The sequence below is a fragment of the Cryptotermes secundus genome, unplaced genomic scaffold, assembly GCF_002891405.2.
Source record: "Cryptotermes secundus unplaced genomic scaffold, Csec_1.0 scaffold1670, whole genome shotgun sequence".
Taxonomy (NCBI): domain Eukaryota; kingdom Metazoa; phylum Arthropoda; class Insecta; order Blattodea; family Kalotermitidae; genus Cryptotermes; species Cryptotermes secundus.
The window spans coordinates 258877-284397 of NW_019729935.1; the positions used below are offsets into that span (position 1 = coordinate 258877).

At 38.3% G+C, this 25521-nt stretch overlaps 3 protein-coding genes across 8 annotated transcripts in view; 1 reads left to right on the forward strand and 2 right to left on the reverse strand.

Moving 5' to 3' along the window:
* Positions 1–7368, reverse strand: part of LOC111865893 (protein lap4) — a 221069-nt gene extending 213701 nt beyond the window's left edge. For 3 of the 6 annotated variants that reach the window (XM_023854324.2, XM_023854326.2, XM_023854323.2), the window contains exons 1-2: positions 7047–7368; positions 6716–6833 (exon numbers count right to left, since the gene is read on the reverse strand). In XM_023854324.2, the coding sequence (XP_023710092.1) occupies positions 6716–6833; positions 7047–7208 (280 nt within the window). In that variant the 5' untranslated portion in view covers positions 7209–7368. The remainder of the gene's footprint in view (positions 1–6715; positions 6834–7046) is intronic. The other 3 variants (XM_023854327.2, XM_023854328.2, XM_023854325.2) reach the window with 1 other exon arrangement.
* Positions 7369–8916: 1548 nt separating this feature from the next.
* On the forward strand, positions 8917–21333 carry LOC111865890 (pyrroline-5-carboxylate reductase). The gene is made up of 7 exons (XM_023854318.2): positions 8917–9216; positions 10796–10891; positions 17090–17247; positions 18185–18266; positions 18403–18542; positions 19947–20158; positions 21249–21333. The coding sequence occupies exons 1-7, from the start codon at positions 9120–9122 to the stop codon at positions 21313–21315; spliced, it is 852 nt and encodes a 283-aa protein (XP_023710086.1). The 5' UTR covers positions 8917–9119; the 3' UTR covers positions 21316–21333.
* LOC111865889 (pre-mRNA-splicing factor 18) overlaps positions 21308–25521 on the reverse strand; it is a 19176-nt gene continuing 14962 nt past the window's right edge. The window contains exons 5-6 of the mRNA XM_023854316.2: positions 24607–24819; positions 21308–21575 (exon numbers count right to left, since the gene is read on the reverse strand). Coding sequence (XP_023710084.1) covers positions 21327–21575; positions 24607–24819 — 462 coding nt within the window. The 3' untranslated portion in view covers positions 21308–21326. The remainder of the gene's footprint in view (positions 21576–24606; positions 24820–25521) is intronic.

Here is a 25521-nt window from a genome sequence, read left to right on the forward strand (position 1 = left end):
CACTTAGGGCAGTAGATCAGAAACATGTGGAAAGTTTCGAAATGTGGTGTTGGAGAAGGATGGAGAAGATCAGTTGGACCGATTATGTGAGAAATGAAGAAGTGTTAATTAGAGTCAGTGAGCAGAGGAATATCCTACACGAAATAAGAAAACGGAAGGCTAATTGGATGGGTCATGTTTTACGCAGAAACTGCCTTCTAAAAGAAGTTATCGAAGGAAAGATAGAGGGGCGGATAGAAGTAACAAGAAGACGAGGAAGAAGATGTAAGAAGATGCTGGATGACCTTGGGGACAGAAGAGGATGCTGTCATTTGAAGGAGAAAGCTCTAGATCACATTAAATTGAGGAATTGTTTTGGAAGAGACTGTGAACCTGTCGTCTTGACAGATTACTGATGATGATGATGATGATTCTATTTTCAACACACGATGGAAATCAAAATCGCCATAGGGAAGATCTCGTTGAGTATGGTTTTTTTCTTCCTTAAGGTTCCCCAGTCAAGGTATGACGTACCCTCAGAGATGTTCTGTAGAGATATATCTACATTCTGGGCTTCAGAAACACGAATCCGACCAACCGACCGAATGGACCAACCGACCATCAGTCGCAATGTGACTTTGACTTTGTTGAGCCAGTATTGAGTTACGAATGGAAGTTACGAGCTACCAGTTAAAGTCTAGCAGTTACGAGTTGTTGAGCTGTATCAAGTGATGGAATCAAGACTGTTGAAGCCTAGAAGTGACTACAGCAGAAGATGTAACTGGGACAATGAAACTGTGAACTTCGTAAGTGTATGAGCAAGGATGCAATAAATTCTCTATATCAAAACCAGTTCCAAGTTATTTATCGCATCACATACAGCAATATGTGACAATATTTTTGATCTGAAGAAAAATTTGAACTTATGTTATTGTAGGAAACTGGACTACAATTTTTAAAGCTAAAATTTATCATGTTAATAATTTTCAGAATGTTGAGATCTCTGCCTACTCAACCCTAACCTTAAATGAAGAGAATATTGATAAACATGCAAAGGCCACATCACAAATGAAATTTAAGAAGAAGTATCAACTTACTGTATGTAATTCATTAGACTGTGAGTTAGTTCAGTGTAGAATCACTGTATCAGGCAGACATTATTCAGATCAAGTGATATTAGATGATAATTATGTTCAGTGAACTTGAAAAGCATGACAAGGAAGCAGTGATAGAATTCTTCATGATAATCTTACTATCTCAGTGCTCGCCTAGACAAACTGAAGTAATCCACGAAAAACCTCAGTCACAGTGGTTGTTATCCCAAGCAAGATCCATATACAGAACCTCCTTAATACATGCCAGCTTGATTTACTGGATGTGAAATGTCTTAAGATAAATGACGGGTCCTTCTTTGGGCCAGAACTTGTATCTAAGGGACCCTACTGTGAGCCAACACTTCTATATATCATCCGTAACATTGCTGCAAAACTGTTCCACACTTTCACTGATGGATTTGTAATTAATATTGTATTTGCTATAAGCTCAAAATACCAGAGGAAAACATATTTATTACATGCTGTCCTTCAAGGAAATAATCAGACTGACCATTTCTATCACTACATGCTCCAAAAGAAAATCTCTCTAGTGAAGTGTAAAACCATTAATCAATTGTATAAGTTCAGAGGTTACACAAATCCTAACAGCTATAAATGTACAATTTATTTAAGAATGTTGGTGATATAAGGACTTGTACAATGCATCCAAAATTGTAAGGGGTGCTATTAATGGATGAGAAACATAAGCCTCTCATACCACAATGGTAACTCAGTTTCACAAATGACTTCTGGTGAGCAAGTCACAGCAATAAAATCATTACATCCAAGAAGACCACTATCAAGAAGTAGGTTAGTCTAATTTAGGCTCTGTAAGCAAACTGTGTTTGTTTTTATTTTTTATTGCCAAGAGTCCTGTAATTCAGCAGACTTTAATGTCCATGAATCAATCAACGTTTCAAACACCATAGGTGAGCTATTACATAAACCAAATGGAGAAGGACAACACTGCTGTGTACTGTACACAGTACACAGCAGTTCTTTTCATGATTCTAGCCTTACTACCTTCTATCTGTACAGCAAGGTACCAGAAAATGTGTGGGATATGTTGCAGAAGAAAATTACACGCTATCACATAATCTGCTTAGAACACTGCTTCTCAATTTAATTTGGTCACAGAAGATCTACGCACTGAAAAATCTGTTATGGAACCCCCAATAAAATTATTATATACAAAGCTAATAATCAGATCACAAATAAATAAGGATGCTAATAAAATACATGAGAACAATATATCATTTAATTGCACATATATAGGAAACAAAAATCGCATATCCTGTATAGGGAAATTGAAGCTCAAGAAACTAATATGTCAAATATTTGCAACTTTCAATGCAAATAATGCTTCTTTTCTTCTTCTAAAATTATTTTTATGTTCACCTTCATACTGGTGTGCGTGTGCGTGTGTCTCTGCGTGTATATATATATATATATGTATATATATATATGTTACAAGAGTTCTCTAAGGGCAGAATAGAATCTCCCTATTAAATAAGATACAAATAACAGCATCCATTTTCTAAATTTCTTCCGATGTACACCTACAGGGAGCTCAAGAAGTCGCGCACATCACACTAAGCAATTATATTTTGCTGGTTTAATGCACAAACGACAAGACATACAGCACTTAACATTAATGTTACGCCTCACCATAGCTCAAGTGGTTAGTCGCCAGCTTCCCACCGCGGTGGCCCAGGTTTGATCCCGGGTCTGGTCAAGTGGGATTTGTGGTGGACAAAGTGGCGCTGGGGCAGGTTTTCTCCGAGTACTTCGGTTTCCTCTGCCAATCTTCATTCCTCCAACTGCTCCACAATCACCTTCACCTATCATCTGGGGCTGGTACAATAGGCCAGAAGTGGCCGCAGTACAAGAGACTTAGTCCCACCCCACCAGCAATAAAACAAAATAGATAAGACTTGTACAAATATTATCACGATATTAAATTGTAGGCATTGCTTATATGTCTGCCATACTCCAGAGAGCTCTTTACATCCNATGCATGCGCGAGCTCCTTTTACCATGTTTGAGGCCGCTTTGTGGGGCACCTGTAAACTAATACTGTTAATCGTCATCGTAATGTTCCTCTTGCGGTCAGCCAGTGTATGCGGGTTGTTTTTACAGACAATTCCTTTGAGGTACCCCGAAAGGAAAATATCTGTGGGTGACAAATCAGGTGAACACGGGGTCCACAATCCTTTTGAAATGAGACAGTCACCGAAAAACTCACACAAGAACTGCATGGTTTCATTAGATGTGTGACATGTGGCACTAACTTACTGCAACCTACCTTCACGTTCATCAACTTCAAGAAGTGCAGTAAACTGTGTAATGATGTCTTGGTACACTGGACTGTTCACTGTTGTTTCAAAGAAAACTGGGCCAACTATTTGACGTGATACAGCAGACCACACTCCAATTTTCTGACAGTGCAAGGGCTTTTCATGTAACACATGTGGATTTTCAGATGACCAAATCCTATTGTTTTGACTGTTCACGTAGCCACTAAGGTGAAACCACGCTTTGTCAGTGAAGAAAACCTGATCAAAATAATGTTCCACTCATTCTTGGGAAAACAACATGTCTGTCAAGCAATAAACAAACTATACTGCAGACATCGTATGACTGATACACGACAGATGGCATTTCTGCTCGTTTTTAGTACTCCTACAGTACCATCTAGTGGTAGGAGATATAATTATATTAACTGCAATACAATTTATAACAACTTTTAGTTTGACGTGCGCAACTTTTCAATCTTCTGGTATATTATAAATAGCTATAGTACATTCCAAGTCTTCCCTGTCTGCTGTGTATTCACATACTCGTCGCTTGATAGCAGTCTCCAACAGTGACTACAGTGGCATGTATACCTAGCCATTGCCTAGCAATGGATCCTTCCATGGTGCTGCTCTGACTCCACCTTTCTGGCTCTTAGGCTTCATGCCATGATATTTAAATTACCAGTTATTTATACTATAATGGAATTGGGGGGGGGGGGCCTTGTTTTCACTTTGTGGGATTCCCAGGTTTCACAAACACCATTTGGGAAACAATGGATTAGAGAATACATCCATGCTCGAAAATTTGTTCAGTAAAGACACTGTATTTACCTAGTTTTACACAATGTGTGCTGAAAGTTGAATCTAACACCCAAGTACACTTCACGCAGGCATAAATTCTGTGACACATTCCATGGTTTCTAGAATACAGCCTGAATCTTGTCCTGAAGAGTACTTAAGACTATACTGTCAACTTTCTATTTCAAGCTGTTCCAGAAACAAAAATTATACAATGAGATCCAAGAAATCTTTAGACTTCTATTGATTATTTGTTCATTGAAAACAGTCTACACAGCCCACATTAAATTCCCTTGTCTGTCTGTGCTGGTGCCTTATTCTGCCAAAAATGTATGTATCTACATAAAACACACATTTTTCAGTACATCACACCATGGTGGGGCACAAACATAGAGAATGTCCACAGCTCACCAGTCAAAAAACATGTGTGCAGTGATTCTCAAAAATGAACTGTGTACTTCTTATGATGGCAGCAAAGGTTGCTCATGTAGAGCCTGGCTCTCAATTAAAGCTACTCAATCAAAACACCATAACTGCTAAATGAACAGCTTTTCATAGCTGGGTTTAACACTCTCCACCTTGATTTACGTTCTTCCATTGCACCTTGATATTTCACAACAAGAAAACTTCATTCAAGTGATATTATCTGCAGACTTTTCAAGCTACTTCCTGGGAGTGAGAAGGAATTTTACTAATAACATTACATCATTTCTCAGTTTAGCTAATGGCTAGGGTACAAATGGCAAAAATTGTCCTTGTGTTGATTTCATTTTGTGAGGTTGCATCAAGTCTGATTTTTTGAGAGCAATGATTTCAAAAATGTGTTCCAGAAACCCTTGAGGGAAGTCCAGAGGTGCTGTTAGGAGGCTTCCATAAATGAAGAGGTTTATCTTCTGGGCACAGCACTGTGTAGTTAGTTACGTTGAAAGTCAACTGACATTTCAGAGGAATGTCACCTCCATCTTCAGGGTCAAAGAACAAACCAAGCAAGAAACCAGTGTAAAATCAGATGCCATGTGATCAGATATACAAATACTACAAACAGGAAAGTCTACAGGTAACCCTCCAGACATCTATGCAGGAGATACTCAGTTCATATCCCGGCCTGGACACCAGCATTTTCGACTGGGTTCTTTGTGGATCCCCTCAGTCCCTCCAAGCAAATGCCAGGATAGTCCCTCAATGAGGCCTGACTGCTTCCTTCCAAGACCTTTCTAACTAATCGTTCATCTATAATCATACCATCCAATGGTGCATAGTGTTGATACTGAAAAAAAATCGTTAAGTAACCCACAGAAAAAAATGACACAAAATCCAGTTCTTATCATAGGTGTGGTACTTTCCTTCCGCATCCTTTGCAGTGGGATCCACATGTGGCTGGTCAGTTGGTCACATGTCTGCATCTCAGCTCTAAATTCGCTATGGCTGGCAGTTTAAAAGACTACGATGCTATTAATACAGACCACTGAGGGAGCCTGGATAGCCTAGTCGCTATAGTGAACAGCTACGGGCTAGACGACCAAGGGGTCAGAGTTTGAGCCCTCGTATGGTCAAGAATTTTCTCTTCTCCAGGTCCAGACCAACTCTGGGGCCCACCCAGCTGACTATCCAGTGTGTACCAGGGCTTTTTCACTAGGTGTAAAGCGGCAGGGGCGTGAAGCTGACCACTCACCTCCAGCTAGTGCCAAGGTCAAGAAAATGTGAATCTATACATCCACTCCCCCATACAACTTAATGGCATAGTGCTTAATTAGTTAAGCATAGGGACAACTTCATCTTCTTTTTTACCTAGTCTACCACCAATGATCCTTGAAACCGTATTCTTTGCAAAAACTTCCATTTTGTTCAAACAGAGCGAGATCTTGAAAAAAGTATACATTTACATAACCCAGTCTGTAAATGATCCTGATTTCCAGACATCTGCATTGTGATGAAAACAATGTTTCCTTTCGGTGTCGTTACAAGCAAAACAGAATATCAGTCTAAGAACTGTATTACTTCAGCTTCTCCACTGGTTCAGTTGTGTAACATTTTTCTGTTGATTTTACATGTCCAAGCACACAGTCCTTCCACTTGGGAAAACATGCCTGTATTAGACTGGCTTTTCGTAACATACCACCACAAAAACAACTAGACGTTGCACTTACTCTTAGTACAACTCTCATTTTTCGGTGGATTTGCAGTTGGAAACAAAGGAATGTTTACCTCATAAATGCAAATCAATCTGCAGAGAATGGTTATTATGTGTGTCAGTCTCTTTTGTGTACAGTACAGAAGACTATACCCTCTTTAGATCTGTAGTTTTTAGTTCTGCCTTGGGTTCCACAGTATTTTATGTTTAGCCAGAGGAACTCCACAAAGACGGTGACTAGTATTACTTAAAACGAAGAATGTTATGATCAGAACTGAAGAACTGTGTTGATCTCCTTCCACTCTTATTACAATTTTCAATGTCCATACAGAATAACTAAAAAAATCTCTATAAATCATATATAATTAGACATACTGGAGTTTACATGTAAACTGCATAATTCCACTTTCACTTACCATTTCTTGACACATCCAATTCCACCAAATTTTCAAAATTCTGGATGTCAGGTGGTAAACGATGAATTTCATTATCACTTAATCCCAGTCTCCTTAAACGATGTAAACGGAAGAAGTTCTGAAAGATAGGAAGACTGGTTTAAAACACACAATGACATAGCTACCATGCTGCTTTATTTTACGGCTGACATTTAATGATAAACCTATTTTCAACAGACTTGATGAAGATACATAACTTCTACAGGAAGTTACACAAGTTGTAAATTACGTCTGCAGTTCTTTATAATTAGAGGGCGTTGCCACTACATAGCAAATGTAAAATCAACACTACCTTCGGAAGGTCTCGAATATGATTAGCATCCAGTAAAAGCTCTTCCAAACTTCGCGAATATCTCAAGATGTCTTCGGGTACAGTCGGTAGTGAACAGTGACGCTTGTCAACATATTCAACCTGACGATTACAACCTTTAAAAATTGGAATACAACGAAACATGACGTCTCACGAATATATAACACTACACATTATAATTAACTCCACTCACTTCACTAACGCAACAATTAAAAACTTTTCAGAAACGGTCAACATCAGTATCACCATACACCCAACCCAGGTTTAAACACGAACACTACTCTATGCACGAAACTGACGTCATAACGTCCGATCACGATGGGGTATACATTCAGCACCCATCCACTGGGTCCCTAAACTCCATCTACCGACAAAACTACAGACACTACAGGTACCAGTAGGATTTGGGAGTCTCATAGCGGTGAGTGGCGGTGAGTACGAAGAGAACTACCATCTGAGTTGTGACGCCGTGTTGTCCCGTAGAAGTTCAAAGATAATTCGGAGAAGCGTACTGCCTCCATCTTCATGGATATGCTTACACTTTGCTGATTACTTTGTTTGGCTTGTAATTCTACTCTGAAAATAGAGGCAGTACTCTCCTCTGAAACGCCGATAAACTTCAAATGGACTAATCTGTGTCACATCCCATCTTTCTATAAACACTACATTAATCAATTGGCTATCGAAGGTGCACTGTTAGGAGTATTTTTTTTTCTGTTGCTACAGTCCTACATCAAATTTCTTTCCGAGACAGTAGTTTTCAACAGTTTTAAATTTCATTACTCGCCTACCTTAGAATTACTGATGCTCGATGAAAAATGCTATTTGATCAATACCACAATTTTACATAAAATTGTATGTGTCTTTTAATTTCGAATGGCTTACAAGAATTGTTGCGAGGCCTTCTGTGCCATACTTGAAAACGGGTACGTTATGATTGAAAATGCTAGTAAACTATCGGCCGTCCATGAGCGTTGGATTTTCTCGTCATAAACACTCCATAACATTGGAAATAAAATCATTGTCACGGAGCTTCGGATTTTGTAATTTAAAGACACATAATTACAAAAAAACACGATCTCAAATTAAAAGCCTTCCAGTTCCAACTTCGAAGTTCTCTGAGGTAAAATTCTAACCTCCCCAAGAGCAATTACTTCCCACGAATCTGCCTTCTCGTTCCCATGAAAAAAAAAACTGTTGTGTTGTTTACCATTAGTTACCCGTTATGTATGGGCCGCCTCTGTGGTCTAGTGGTCAGAGTTCCTGGATAAAGATCCACAGGTCCCGGGTTCGATTCCCGGCGCTACCAGATTTTCTGAGAAGTAGTGGGTCTGGAACGGGGTTCACTCAGCCTCGTGAGGATAACTGGGGAGCTATTTGAAGGAAACAGCGGCTCCAGTCTAGAAAACCGAAATTAACGGCAGTGGGGATTCGGTGGGGCTGACCACGCGACATCCTCTTTCACTAAAGTTGGCAGTAACTTCGCCGACAAGCGGCGGTCGCTCGGTCCGTATAGTTCACTTGCGGGCTCAAGCCACGGAATTTAGTCTTTAGTTTACCCGTTTCATTTGTATATTTGCAACTGTGCTTCCTCTATTTAAAGTTTCAATGCAGGCTGCATGAGGTCCGTTCAGTGTTCTACAGCGCCCAAGATTTAATTTCTTTTTTTGTAGGCATTTTTGTGCTTATGCCTTTCTAATCGTTCTGTGAGCGGTTGTGAGTGACCACAGATTTTCTTGCGAATGTTTGCTGATTTAGTGCCCGTGAGATTTTAATCCAAATGAGCGAAAGAGGCCGTCAATCAGTATTGAGAAACAAAGCGAGATATAGATGTCACTTAATTGACGTTAAGCCACCAATATCTGCTGCTGTATGAAATAATGGTCTTTGGTCGGACTAAAAAGCTGTTGTGAAGGTTGTGAACGCAACTGTTCTCAAATTTCAGAATTCAAGCGGTTTTTTTTGTGACATGTGTTAGGCTGTGGTTTATTTTTTACGATATAGTAATAACGTTAGGTAGATAGGTAGCGATAGGTAGTATTATTTATTTCTGAGATGGCAGGGGAATGTGACGTAAAGCTCTCCGTCAAAATCGGATTTATAGGAGCGGGAAATATGGCTAAAGCAATTGGTGAAGGACTGGCGAATTCAGGTACAACAAAGTAGCTTCATAACGAAATCGAACATTAAAGTTAGAAATATTATAACTATTAGCATCATTTGATGAAATTTGTTCAGAGGTTTCATAATGCTCGCGCACCGTGTCCCCAGCGTTTTCTAACCGTTAGCTTTCCTTTCAAATGAAGGCACACAAAACCTTAGAATTTCTAGCTTTTAAGTAGATTACGTTTCTTTCCCTGCATACCATCCGTTTAATGGTGCAGTACATTAACTGTGATTATTTGGCTGGGACTGACCTTACTGAGATTTTATAATGTTTTCTCATAATCTGTTAAAAAGGTTGCTGTTTTAAGGGTGTATCCTTGTAGCAATGCTGCTGCTGTTCATCGGACACTTGGGAGCACCCACCCAGTCAGTCCTGGCAAACTGCATATTACTTTTTGTGAATCTAAGTTGTAGTGTGTCTCAGGTTACAGATAAAAGACATGGTGTGCCCAGATATGGAAGGTACCAGGGATTATATTTCTTATACAGATGCAGATAAGGACAAGAGACAAGGTGCCTAACAATCTGTCACCCTGAAGAGCTAGTATGTTTCAAAGTGTTATGTAGACCCTCAAACTTAGATGAAGGAGATTGGAAGTTTGTATAATATTTGAGATCAAAATGTTGAGAGGAAAATCCTATTTTGAAGTAGGTACTTATTAGATGGATCTTAAAAAAAAAAAAATAGGATTTGAGGATGAGGACTGGATTTGTTTATCTCAGAATAGGTTACAGGCATGAGCTGTTTTAAACATGATAATAAACATTCAGATACCATAAAAGGCAGGCAATATCTTGACCAGCTAAACAGTTATCAGTTCCTAAGAAGTACTCTGCTATATGGAACTAATTTTGGAGTCTAGAATACATTAGGTGGAATATGCATGTTACACATGACACATACGGAATTTCTTAGTGATGTCTACTATTTTCATTCACCAAATATGGCCACATTTAATTATTATAATTTCAATTTGTAATTGTAATTGATCAAGTCAAGGAGGATGAGGTGGGCAGGGCATGTAGCATGAATGGGGTAGAAGAATGCATATAGGATTTGGTGGAAAAGCCAGAAGGAAAGAGACCACTGGGAAGACCAAGGCATAGGTGGGTGGACAATATTAAAATGGATCTTAGGGATATAGGATAGGATGGTATGGATGGGATAGGTCTGGCTCATGATAGGGACCAGTTGAGTTCTCTTGTGAATATGGTAATGAACCTTTAGGTTCCATAAAATTCTGGGAAATTCTTGAGTAGCTGCGCAGATTGGCGGCTCCTCAAGAAGGGCTCAGCTCCATGAGTAATAATATAATAATAATAATTGTTTGCGCAGTTAATGGTCCATCACCCTTTGGAGGTTTACCATATCTACCAGTCAGTTTGTGATGGTGGAAGTGTCCAGGTTTTCTTTATCAGTTTTCCTCTGTCATAAACTTCTGAGTAAATCAGTTCTTTGTATTAGGTTGAAGAGTGTGACAAGTACTAACTAGTGTATCAGCGGTGTCAGTATATTGAATGTGCTGCATGTGATAGTCATTGTACTATTCTTTACATCATTTCAGGAATGATAAAGCCATCACAGCTGTACATATCTGCTCCTTCAGACAAGAACCTAGGCTCATGGAAAGCCCTAGGAGCCCATACATCAAACAAAAATGGTTGGTAAGAATAATTTTGTGGGCAAATTATTTGCAGGTGGAAAACACTTCAAATAATATCATTTCTTAAATACTGTCATTGTTTAGAGTGAGAACAGTATTTTGGAGGAAGTATCTGGACCTAACAGCTCAGTTGGTATAGCAAGAGGCTACAGGCTGAATGGCTGGGGTTCAACTTCCAGCAGGGGTAACAGATTTTTCTCCACTCCATACTGTCCAAACCAGCTCTAGGGCCCACTCACCTTTCTATCCAGTGGGTACTGCAGGCTGTTTCCCCGGGGGTAAATGGCTGGTGCATGAAACTGACCACTCACCCCTGTTTAATGCTGAGGTCAGGAATGGTGAATCTATACCGCCACTCCCCCATATGTCTTCGTGGCATAGTGCTTAATTAATCATGCACAGGGACAACTTTACCTTTTTACAGAAAGGAAGTAATGGAGGAACGGAAAGGAGTACAGAGAGAAGGGTTTTATGATTTGTACATTTCACATAATTTTATCATGGTGATGAAATCATGTAAGATAACCTAGGCATGTAGCATGAATGAGAAACTAAAAAACACGTAAAATATTGGTCAGGAAACCTCAGAGGAGTCATAGTCTGAGGTGGGAGGATAATAAAAAAATTGATCAAAGGAAAATGGTACATGACAGATTGTTTTCAATATGAAAATGAAACTGGATTCAGCAGGCATTTCAGGAATAAAAAGAGGGAATATCTGAAAGACAAAATTGATAGCTTGCAATGAACAGTAAAAACAACATTAGAGACCTGTATAGAGGAATAAATGAACTTCTGAGGGGTTACCAACCTATAAGTAACTTAGTGAAAGATGAGAATGGTGATCTGCTTGCAGATTCCCACAACATTTTGAATAGGTGGAAGAACTACTTCTCTCAGTTATTGAATGTACACAGGGCCAGTGATGTTATGTAGATAGAAATACATACAACTGAGCCGTTAGTACCTGATCCTAGCCCTTTTGAGGTTGAAATTGTTATTGCAAAATTGAAAAGGTATAAATCGCCAGGTAGTGATCAAATTCTGACAGAACTTATTCAAGCAGGAGGTGAACTGTTACGTTCTAAGATCCATAAGCTAATCCTATTTGGAATAAGGAAAAATTGCCTGATCAGTTGAAGGGGTCTATTATTGTACCAGTTCACAAGAAGAGTGATAAAACTAACTATAGTAATTATCATGCTATCAACTTCATACAAAAATTTATCCAATATTCTTCTCTCAAGAGTAAGTCCTACATAGATGAAATTATTTGGGATCATCAGTCTGGGTTTCAGTGTAAGAGATAAAGTACTGATAAGGTCTTTTGCATTCGTCAGATACTGGAGAAGAAAGTGGGAGTACAATGAGACAGTACATCAGCTATTCATAGACTTCAAGAAAGCCTATGATTCAGTTAGGAGGAAAGTATTGTACAATATTCTGTTACAAGTTTGGGATACCCATGAAAATAATCAGGCTGATTAAAATGTGGTTAAATGAAACATATAGTACAGTCCGTATAGGCAAACATTTGTCCGATAAATTTCCTATCCAGAATAGTCTATGACAAGGAGATGCTTTATCACCACTGCTTTAACTTTGCGTTAGAATATGCCATTGGGAAGGTTCAAGAAAAGCAGGTGGGACTGAAATTAAATGGGGCACATCAGCTGTTGGCCTATAGAGATGATGTGAATCTACTGGGTGATAATATAGATACCATAAAGAAAAACACACAAACTTTAATTGACGCTAGTAAGGAGGTTTGTCTAGAAGTAAACACGGAGAAAACTAAGTATATGTTGCTGTTTCGTCACCAAAATTGAGGGCAAAATCAGGACATGAAGTTTTGTAACATATGTTTTGATGTGGCGCAGTTCAGATATCTTGGAACGATGATAACAAATCAAAACCTGACTCAGATGGAAATTAAGAGGAAATTGAACTCAGATAATGCTTGATAACATTCAGTCAAGAACCTTTTGTCTGCCCAAAAACATAGAATATACAAAACTATAATTTTGCCTGTGATTCTGTATGTGTGTGAAGCTTGGTCTCCGACTTTAAGGGAGGAAGATAGACTGAGGTTGTTTGAGAACAGGGTGTTGAGGAGAGTGTTTGGACTGAAGACAGATGAAGTGATTGGAGGTTTGAGAAAACTGCATAATGAGGAGCTTCATAACTTGTACTCTTCACCAAGTATAATTAGAGTGATCAAGTGGAGGAGGATGAGATGTGCAGTTCATGTAGCACAAATGTGGGAGAAGAGGATTGCATATGGGATATTGGTGGGAAAGCCAGAAGGAAAGAGACTACTGGGATTACCAAGACGTAGGTGGGTGTACAATATTAAAATGGATTTTAGAGATATATGATGGGATGGTAAGGATTGGATCGATCTGGCTCAGGATGAAAACCAGTGGGGGGCTCCTGTGAACATGGTAGTGAACCTTTGGGGTCCATAAAATGGTGGAAAATTCTGGAGTAGGTGCACAATTGGCAGCTTCCCAAGAAGGTCTCTGCTCACTGAGTGAGTCAGTGAATGAAACTGGATTTGATAAAACAGGGTAGGATCTTTAAACTGACAGAGTTTATCAGCATTCAAGGAAGACACTGCACCATGAAGCTAATTTTATAATTTCATTCTTCTGGATGAGCTTGTCAATTTAATAATACTCTTTAAGTCCTACTCACATTATATCGCATTAATACCTATTAATTTCAAAGTTGTTACAAAGTACATTTCTGCAGTTGTTCGCACACGTTCATGCACACTTGTATGGTTTCGTATTCTGTGTATAAGGTATGTTGAATCTGTCAAATTTCTTTCTTGAGGCCTTTCAAATTGCATCTCATACCAGTCACTTTTAAAGTTCTTTGAAAATTATTAACATTTCCTTTCTAAACTTTCTGTGTTTCTCAGTGAATTGCCTTATTGTGAAAATTAAATTTGTTAAAGATCTCCTTAGTGTTTTTCCATTCTCATAGGTTCCATAATCTCATGCTTCATATCTGTTATCATTGCAGCCCCTTCTATCAAATTCCTTGTAACTATCATGTTTTGAGAGATTTCAGGTTATTGAATTGAATTTATTTACATTCTATAAATCCTAAGCAGGTTAGTACCTTTGGATACAGAACAAGTCAAAAGGTTACATACATAAGTACAGGCAATTTTAGCTTAAAAATTAACATAACTTAATTTTACAGCATTCTCTATTTACATTGAAGTATTCATCTAAAGAGTAGAAGGAATGAGCATGTAGTATCACAGCAGTGACTGTAAGGATGTCTGTCTTCTGGGATAGGACACCGTATAGTCTGATAGAAGTTTGCTCGTATTTTGGAGTTGTGCTGTCTCCATCTACCAGACTACATGGTGTCACACCCCAGGTAACAGTAGTCTTCAAAATCTTTATTAGAATCTGTTGCAACACGAGACAGTCAAGGTCAATATAATCTTCGCTACATGTTTCGGCTTTTAAAGCAAATACACATACATAGTTATTCCACTCACATACTATTGAACTGCATTTCATTATGATGGTACAGTAGTGCTGGATAGTTGACAAATATGTCACACTATAATAATACAAAGTACAAAAATACAGTAAAATTATAAAATTATTATAAAAACTCAAGTTATACAATTAAAAAATATTTATGTACATAGGTAAGTCAATAAGTAAGTTACAAATGGATATAGAACTTAAACACACTGATTTGAAAAATGCTTTCATTTCTCAACACAATCTCCCTGTACATTGAGGCACTTGTCCCATTGTTTCACAAGCCCCTGAAATCCAGCAGCATAAAATTCTTTGGGCTGCTGTCGGAACCAGGCGGTGACTGAGATCACGAAGGCACACTGCTCACCGCATTCAAGCCTCAAGGACCAACCTTAAATGCTGACTTCTAATGTAACATCCTCAGGAAACTTCGTAAGGCCATTCAACGGAAGCGGCCAGGACTCCTCACCAAAGGCATGTTGCTCTTGCATGACAATGTGCGTCCCCATACTGCCAACAGGACAAATGAAACGCTGCGAAATTTCAAATGGGAAGTCCTCGAGCATCCTCCGTATAGCACCAACCTTGCTCCAAGCGACTTCCATTTGTTCGGCCCTCTCAAACATCATCTTTCGGCTGAACATTTTCTCGACGATATAGCTGTAGAAAGGGAAGTCACCGCCTGGTTCCGACAGCATCCCAAACAATTTTATGCTGCTGGTTTTCAGGGTCTTGTGAAACGATGGGACAGATGCCTCAATGTACAGGGAGATTGTGTTGAGAAATAAAAGCATTTTTCAAAACAGTACTCTTATTTGTTTAAGTTCTATATCAATTTCTAACTTACTTATTGACTTACCCTCATAATATTTCATATTATATGCATGTAAAATTTCATATTATGAAGTCTGTTATTGCAATTGTATTGTTATAATTCCAGCGGTATTATTCTTGCCTTGTACACGTATGGAACCGTTAACTGCTTGGAGGCCTGTGGCAGTAGTGCAGTATTATAGTATNGATGCCTCAATGTACAGGGAGATTGTGTTGAGAAATAAAAGCATTTTTCAAATCAGTACTCTTATTTGTTTAAGTTCTATATCCATTTCTAACTTACTTATTGACTTACCCTCATAATATTTCATATTATATGCATGTAAAATTTCATATTATGAAGTCTGTTATTGCAATTGTATTGTTATAATTCCAGCGGTATTATTCTTGCCTTGTACACGTATGGAACCGTTAACTGCTTGGAGGCCTGTGGCAGTAGTGCAGTATTATAGTATTTATTGTCTGACCGGTGACTGATTTTGTGCATGTCCATTCTGGTGGGAAGGTGGGGGGGGGGGGCACAGTATTCTTCATGTCTTCTGGTTGGTCTCCAGGGTATATTTGTTTTGGTTGTGAATTTTCATATTCTCTATATGCATCCATACCACTCAGAAAAATTTCTATTTCCTGTCATTTATGCATTATTTTCTTTAACTTCTTCAGTATCTCTTTTAATCAGGGAATCCAAAAGCAGAAAATAACTTCACTGTAACTGCTACTGAAGCCTTTTTCTGATCACCAGATTTTTATAGCTATCAAGACTACTGCAGTACCCAATTAACAATTTAAATAATATTACTTTAGATCAGTCATTAAAGATACCTATATAAAGGTACGGCTATCCCTGTAAAATGCCATGGAGACTTGTAGCATTGAGACATTTTAAAGCTTCCACATTTTCTAGACAGTCGGCTCACAAATGGCAGTAAGGTTGTCAGCCTTACAAACCGGCCACCCTTTACCACCAGGAAGGTTCCTTGTACTTATTTTTGTTAGAGGCTGAGTCAACCCCAGAGCCATAGTGCAACTGGAAGGATTATGTCAATTGAAAAATCCAGTGACATCAGGAATCAAACCCATGACCTTCTGGATTCTATCATTGTGCCTCAACAAACTACTACATATAAGAAGACACAAAATTTTGTTGCATATAGAGGGAATAACAAATTGAAAGTCACTTTTGTTTAAAAAATGCAACAAGTTCTGTCTTATGAAGAAGACTAAAGATATAAATATAAGAACAATTATATACTTAGCTAGTATCATTAACTAACTTCTCAGTTAATCAGTTTGAAGACACAAGAATTCTAGTTATAATGCACATGTTATGACTAATATGACAGCAAGAAATGGACTGTAAAGACTGACAATGAATGTAATATCATCAGAAATATATTTCATGAGATGCACAGCAGGTTTTACTGTTTTCATGAGAGACAGTAGTTTTATAGTGTTTTCTACTGTAAAGGAACTGAAAGAATCATAACAGTTACAGATTTAACCATAATCTATAATGTATGTCTCTACTGAAGATACTAGAAAAATTGTGATATGAGTAGGGGTTCTTGCAGGATTGTCTTCTCCCCAGCCCCACTTCTCAAGAAGTTTAAAAAATATGAACCCAGGAGAATGTATAAAATAAAAGATTTTGATAACAAAACACATATAGCAGTGCTGGAAATAATGGTTAATGAATTTGGTGATTTATTATTTCAATTCCAGTTTTTTTTTTTTGTTTTAATTCATTAAGGGAGGTCAAGTTTGGGCCAGGGCTTCATGGTTTATACTGGAGGTGTATTGTGTAGAATACCCTTACAGGTCTTGTTAACATATTTCTTCCTGTGGACAGGTTTTGTTGTGGAACAGTCAGATATAGTTTTCATAGCAGTAAAACCACAAATACTGGACTCAGCAATAGAAAACATGAAGGCAACTCTGTCCCAGCCAGTCCACACTAAATTGTTTGTATCTGTACTTGCCGGTACAACTTTGGAGGTGTTAGAAAAGGTGGGCTGTTTGCTCATAAAGAAAATGAAGTGCAAAATACAGTTTGGACAACCTACCTTCTCACATTTAATGCTGATTTTTTATTCTGCTGCATTGCCAGCTGGTAAGATCAGGCTTGGCTTGGATTTGATAGATTAGGTTAGGTTATTTTAAAGGAAACCAAACTGCATTCTGCATCCTTACCAATTATAATTATGCAAGGTAGGAAGTACACAAATTGAAACGTAATCTGAGTTGTTTTCAATGTCATGGATAGAAGAATCCCACAAAATATATATTGATTTTTGCATTGATAAATCCCATGCAAAAGAAAAACACTTTAAGAAGTGTGATATATATAAATTAAGTTTAATAGTTAAAATGTAATCTGTAGTATAACATCCTTGCTTCTACTTTCCTTCTATCTTGCCTGCCTCATGGTTGCTAGGAGAGCACAAAAGACAATGCTGAAAGCTGTGTCTACTGCTGTTTCATTGCTATATTAAAAACTGTGTGAGGAATCCCACAGTGGTAAATAACAGAAAAGGTGTGTGATGACACATCCTTTTAATTTTAGAACACGAAGAGAATGAAAGTAAGAATAATTATTGTAATTTATTGTATGCATTATGTATGTGTGGTACAACATGTACCCAATTTCATTAGTTTGGACAGTACACTTTTACAAAACCCAGGGCAATGAATGGGTACTTCAGCTAGTATCACTGATGTGCAATGACAGTTGAGTGTGCATTGGTCAGCACATGACTGACTTGTTTATGTTTCATTACTACAATTGACAGTGTTAAGTATTACAAATTAAAAAAAAAAGGTTTAGGTAATAGTTATACAATATAAGAAAATATATGCACTTCATATTGTAAAAACAATATTTCTGCAAGATATGATTTGAGAGTACAGGCACTGTTTTAACTTTCATGTTCAAATATTGTTCCAGAAACTCTGTGAGGTTGTCATCGGGGCCAGAGTAATACGAGTGATGCCAAATACTCCCATGATGGTAGGTGCCGGTGTCTCAGGTGAGAACCATGAATGAACTCTCAATAGTGTGATCAAAATCGGTGAATCTACAAATTTGCAACCTTCACTCGTTTATTGCTATTATTCCACATCTCTCACACTGAGATAGCATTGCCATTTTGTTCTTGATTTCAGTATATTCGGGTGGAAGCAACATCACTTCTGAAGATTTAAGTATGATTGGGAATATTTTATCTGTAGGAGGAATTAGCGAAATGATTCCAGAATCTCTTATTAATGCAGTTGGGGCAGTGGCTGGTAGTGGACCTGCTTTTGTAAGTACAACAGGTAGCAAAGACTGTTGTGAAGAAAGAGTCAGAGCTACAAGGTTGTGAATTGCTTCTCTTTTTGTCATGCAGTGTTATTTTGTTACTGCTGTGCAGTTTTTCACATTATGTATTATGTATGTATATTCAGTACTTCTGTGGTATTTATGTTTAGTGCTACTTAGATTCCCCCCTTATATAACTTTTGAGGTTTTCACACTGGTGATTTTTCCGATTGTGGTTTCCTGGGTTGTGACATCTACAAGACTATCCAGTTACAACCCAGGAGACAACTAGATCTCTCCCTGCTAACAATTTGCTGTACTGGTCCACTGCTGTCTGCTTCCTGTGTCTCACACTGTGAATAAACATGCCCCATTTTTCAAAGTAAAAATTAACAAAAGTTCATTAACATTCACATACTGACGTCTAGTTCCTTAAACAGAACATTTCTTCATTAAATCCATCATGTTTCATTCATTCACTGGCATACAATTGTATTTATTCAAAATACCTATCGAAAATTGTCATAGTTCTCTTAGTGCAGGTATATTACATGCCGACATACGGCCTACTTTAAAGCGGTTGAACCACTCTTTTAATTTGAGTGACCCCCATTGCATCATCGCCGAAAGCCTACTGAGTTTTATGGATTGTTTCAGCTTGGGTATCCCCATGTTTCTGACTAAACTTGATGCAGTATCGCTGCTCCAAGCATTCTGTCATCTTGAACAAAACGAGAACGTGACAAACACGTGTTACACCCCTTCACTATCTGGCAGCCACAGACGCATCCGGTGGTGTTGCGAGTCAGCAAAATATCACGCATGCGCATGAAAGTCCCTTCTACCACTATGCTCAGTTTCCCCACCTCTTTGGAAATTACTTACAGTGGCAAAAAATAAAGTCAGATACTTTTTGGACAGTGTTGTATTCTGCTACAGACATCATACTAATTCCATGGAGTCTTTGAGAAGCTTACACTTGTTAGCTAGTCATGAAATTTCCCCTTTTATACCATCCTGCCACTGGACCTTGTCCTCAGCCAGATGAATCCATTTCATACTCACCCCTGCTACATACAGAATCATCACAAAATTCTATCACCTACTCACAGGTCTCTTCCATTTTAAGTTCTCTGACCAATACATTTCTTATCCCTCCTGTGTGTGCTACATGCCCCACCCATTGAAACCTCCTTGATTTAATTGCTGTAATAGCTCTTGAGTATACATTATTAAGCTTTATCATTATGTAGTTTCCCCAGCCTCCTGTTACATCCTCTGTCTTGGTTTCAGACATGCTCAAACACACTCATTTTCAGTCCATGTCCTTATCTTAATATGAAAGACCAAGTTTCACACCCATACAAAACAACAGCATGTTCTTTTCACTCATTATTATTACAAACAGGTATACATTATAATAGAAGCTCTGTCAGATGGTGCAGTCAAAATGGGAATACCACGAAATATGGCAACACAGCTTGCAGCTCAGACTGTGTTTGGTGCAGCAAAGATGGTGCTGCAGACTGGAAAACACCCAGCACGACTCAAGGATGAGGTGTGTTCAGCAGGTGGCTCCACCATCACTGGTGTCCATGCTATGGAAAGTGGAGGAGTCAGGTGAGTTACATAAGCTTCACATGAGGAAGAAAGCATTGTCTTCCAACATCCTTTTTTCTCATAGACCATAATTCAGAACACTTGCTCCCTTAACATGTTCACACTACATATTCAGTAATTTGAATGTCTGTGTGTAATTGCTTTCTGATGACTTCTCTTTTGATCTCAATGTAATTCCCATGCCAATCTCAGAAAATGCAAGTCCCATTTATTCTGTCATTTTTCAGAGAGACCTGCTGTTCCAATTAAATGGACTGACATGCTCAAATACCTACCTCTAAAAGTGGAGGGGGAGACATCTGTAACAAGTATAAAAAGTAGATGGTCTTCCAATTTATTTGAATCAGTTGTTTTCCCCACCCCATTTTAAATAACACAAGATGCTACAGAAGCCTTGTACAGTGCTTTCTGTGTTATATAATTAAGTGGCCACGATTTAACTATAGCTGTAGCATTCAAACACATCAACAGAGAACAAACTTTATTTTGCAGTGTATATAACATTCGATTAAAGTAAGAACTATGATCCTTAAAGGAAAATTAAACAGTTCCTTTTCCACAGCATGGTTTATGTAAATTAACATATTAACTGTCTTCATGATGTACACTTTTTATCTTAGAACATCATGCTGGCATTTCACTTTCACCTTACAGTGAACTGCCAGACACTAACAAGCATTAACAGTGCCCCCAAGCCATAGTGGACACATGGTGATGACATGAAAACATATTCAGACATTACCAACACTGGTGTCATCTGAGACAGTAAGCACATTAAATATCAGATGAATGCACCATGAAATATATCGTCATTATTTACAAAAGATCATGAGTTGTCATGCATTCTGGTATTTATTGTATGCTCCTTGAATTGGGGGTTTATATAACCTACTACTACAAAGTTGGGAGCCATATTTTCTCTGGGTAAAGGTGTTAATATTGGAAAAATAAAAACCTTGGTTGCTGAACCCCAAACATGCATCATCACAATAATGCAACACATGACCTCCCAATATAGATCAATGGTACACGACTTCAGCAGTTGAACACAGCATATAAGATGACTAAAAAACAAACATTTTGCTTACAGAAATGCTTTAATGAATGCTGTTGAAGCTGCTGCCAAAAGGTCTGAAGAATTATGTCCAAAGAAGTAGGAATGCAACATTCAAGATGACAGTTCTGTTCTTGTATATTCAACACATCTGGAAGGATCTGTTGGAAAATACTGCTGGCATTTTGTCATTAGTCGTTTGAGACCTTGCAAGTATTTCCTCTGAGTCTCGTCATTCATTACATGAGCTACATTTTTTGAGAAAATTTTCTCACGTCCTGTTCGGGCATGAATACCCACCATTGTGACACCAATTGGCCATGGTGCATTACCTATAGCCATTTGTAGGTATGAGTCACTGGCCTGGAAGTAGAAAATAAAAACTGTTGTGGAGAAAAATATATTGATCAGCTTTGTTTTCATCCAGCATTTAGACATCAGTATTCCACCCTGCACATATAAGTGTATAATATTGCACGTGCAACTGAGACAGCAACATACTACCTGTGATAGCATAACTGAAGAGGCAATAGTGCAGGATTTTCCACCTCACATGCAGCACTAACTCTCACATTCATCTCTACTTAAACAGGACTTCATTACTGATTTATTAACAATATTTGATAGGCCTAGAAGTTACACCCTTTTCCCTTCAAGTTTGCATCACAGCACATACAAGTTTTGTGATAATCTCTATAGAGTTACCAATTTCTAGATGCTTCTGGTTATCCCCATGCTATTCACGATTACCATTTGTTCAGCAAAACAAAAGTTTGCTAGGATATTCATGAAATTAGACACATTCTCTCATAAAAAATATCCAACTGAACGGTGTAAAACTACGTATAACAGTAGTAGAACCCATATTTAACGTCCAGTTTGAATTATCCCAAGTCAATAATATCAGCAGTTAATTTTCGTCTATTTAATGATTTGTCTCAGTTTAGTGTTCAAATTCCCCCCCCCAAAAAAAAAATATAGGGTTTCACTGTATTTAGTTTACTTGAATGAACAAAACTATTTTAACAAAGTATGACCTGGGCCAATTTGTAAGAGTTTTTCAGTAACTCTTGTCCTTAGGTTTTCACAGGAGTATAATGAATAATTTTGGCTTTCAGGCATAAGCTGTGTAGAATATCTAAGGTTTTCCAAAGTTTCATCAAACACTGCTGTTGCCATCTTTGAGGTTAATTTCTTTTGGGGTTTTTGAAGGCCCTTATATAGATCTGGCAGTGGGAGGTAAAGGCATGATTAAATGAAACAGAGGAGCACAATGCTGTCTTGTGATGATCATGTGGCTGAAGATAAGAGGTGATGGAAGTATTTGGAAACTAAATGGTCATGAAGAGGGTGATAAAAATATTTTAGCAATACTGTGTGTAAGTCAAGAGATGATTGAAAAATTTTTAGCAACCACATGGTTAGAAGAGAGGTGAGGAAAAAATATTTTAGCCACCACATGATCACACAGAGGTGCTGAAACAGATTTTGGTGAATGTGTGATTAGGAAATAACGTGATGCCAGAAGTTTTAGCATTCACATATAGGGAAACAGGTAATGAAAAAAGATGTTTAGTGAATTCAAGGAATGGACATGAGATCCAGTACATGGAATGTTAGAAGTATGTATAGGGCAATGGCAGAAGAAAACTTTAGATTTAGCAGGAGTACAGGAGGTAAGATTTGGCTTCTCCTCAAGAAGGGCTCAGCTCCATAAGTAAGTGAACACAAGGATAGGAAAGGAAGATTTAGTGACCATGTGATTAGGAAAGGGGGTTCTGAGATGTATGTTGGCAACCAAGAGGTTATGAAATGAGATGATGAAACGTTTTAGTACCCACTGTAATGTTCTGCAGCAATGAAATTTACCAGTTAAGGTGGTTGAGTGACAGGCCTGGAGGGAAAGCCCTCTGGTTTGTCCAGTCATACCTTCACATCATACTCATTGTAAACTGGCAGATCTTACGCAGATCCACATTGGCCCTCAAAATAGTTGCCATTGGCCACTATGCAAGTCTGCCAACGTTGATATAGCTGTCAAAAACATTGCTGAAACATATTGGTAGTAAATTCCCATAAGATGCTTTGCAGCCATTCCACGAACTTATTGACTGTGGTATTATATAAGGGCTTTGAACATCCCTCAAAGACATTAACCCTGAAGATGACAACTGCAGTGTTTGCCAAAACATTCTATTTGGCTTCCTCCCAGCATCCAAATATAATCAATAAGATTTCAATAACAGTCTGTTTTTCCTACAGGTTACCTTGACTACAGTGAGAATAATTCAGAAATTTTAGACAGAGTAAAGAAACTGGTATACAGATAAAACCATAACATATTAGAGATATGGTGACTGAATTACACTCAACTCTCGATTATCTGGGGGCGGATTAACCGGTCTGCGGCTTAACCGGGGCTTTTTTAAGGCTTATATGTTGTTTAATATTCATTCACTTTTGTTTCACATGGTGAGTTGTAACACTATTTTCACACTAGTGTGAACCGAGCTGCCGTTATGCTAACACAATGTTCTACGGTAGGGGTGAAAGAATACAAGGATTTGTGGAAAGTTTCAAGGACAGATACACTGCCCCAGTTAGTCTCTTTGTATCGATCTTCAAGTGCGTTAGCAAAATGTCATGGTGTAAAAGGAAGCGTGTTGTGTTAAGTAATCAGCAGAAACTCGTGTGAGCCGGGCTTCGAAATGTTAAGCTGTGACAAAATCCTAAGTTCAGTGGGGGTGCAGCCAGAAGAATGGGAAGAAAGTGAGAATGAGGAAAAGGTGGACAGTGCTGCTAGTAAGAAAATATCACCAGGTGCTGCTCTTAATCATTTGGAATCCTTATTAGACTCTCTTGAGAGTGAAGGGAACAGTTTATTAAGTGACATGCTAATATTACATAGGCTTCGTACAGATATCCATAAAAAGAAAAATGTTGCGAAAAAGCAAACGACAGTATTACATTTTTTAAGTGGTAAGTGTGAATATTCGTAAAAAGTGTTGGATGTTGTTGAACACTGTGATTGAAATAACTAATTCATACTTCAGTGTAATGTAAAAAAAGTATTAAATAGGCCATGAGATGACATAAAAATGAGGTTGAATAAATTTAAATACAGGTAGGCCTATAGTATTATGAAGGTACAGTATCATAGTACCACTTTTAATAAAATCTGTCTTAATCGGGTTTTCGATTAATCGTGATTTCCATCCCCACCATTATCCCAGATAATCAAGAGTTGAGTGTATTACTCATTCCAGAAGGCTAGGCAGATAGAAAGGAACCTTACAAATCAAATAGTTTTAAGAAAAAGGAGTGGAACTACAGCAAAAAATTGTGACCCAGTCCCACCTTTATAGATATAAAAAGAAACAAAAATTTTACAAACCTGAATATAATCTCTGTCCAGCATGTATCTTGTGATTTCTGTGAGACTATCTGAAATGTCTTCTGGCAGAGTTTTTGTTTTCAGTTTCCTCAGTAGGGGCTTCAAGTACACTTGCGTCTGCGTGTAAGTCGCACAAGCCAACTTGCCTCTTACACCCATTTTTTCTGCAGGGGACCGACTGTTGAGTTGGTTACCCCACATCTTAAGCAGAAACTATAAGAAAATGCATATCAGAATATTGAACAAAGCTAAGACTGCCAACTTTTGCCTACTTTATGTCATCAAATGCCAGGTTCATGGTATCTGTGTGTGTGCTTGCCCCATATGAACTGAAACAGCTGAACTGCATGAAATTCAACATGAACATAATGCCTTTGGAGGTAATCTCATTCCTCTTCACCTTAATTCTGTGCCATCAATAACATAAAGATACTGGCTGTGTCAGCATGTAAGACAAGAGATGAGTACCATTTAAAGTATAGCCATATGTGATGTGACACTTACTTACTCATGGAGCTGAGCCCTTCTGGAGGAGCCACCAATTCTGCAGCTACTCAAGAATTTCCCAGCATTTTATGGAATCTGAAGGTTCATTACCATGTTTACGAGAGCCCTCCACTGGTACCTATCCTGTGCCAGATCAGTCCAATCGATACCATCCCATCCTATCTCTCTAAGATCCATTTTAATATTGTCCATCCACCTATGCCTTGGTTTTCCCAGTGGTCTCTTTCCTTAAGCTTTCCCACCAATATCCTATTCGCATTGCTCGTCTCCCCCATTCATACTACATACCCTGCCAACCTCATCCTCCTTGACTTGATCATTCTAATTATACAGTGCGTACAATCAAGTGCGCGCTGCGGCTGCAATTTGCCGTGAGTCATACCACCGCAGAACGGATGCAGTCGCGGG

Excerpts from the sequence above, each read along its gene's own strand:
- LOC111865890 (XM_023854318.2), top strand. The coding sequence starts at position 9,120 with ATGGCAGGGGAATGTGACGTAAAGCTCTCCGTCAAAATCGGATTTATA. Across the intron at positions 10,892-17,089 it reads CCATACATCAAACAAAAATG|GTTTTGTTGTGGAACAGTCA; the intron begins GTTGGTAAGAAT and ends TCCTGTGGACAG. Across the intron at positions 20,159-21,248 it reads ATGGAAAGTGGAGGAGTCAG|AAATGCTTTAATGAATGCTG; the intron begins GTGAGTTACATA and ends TTTTGCTTACAG.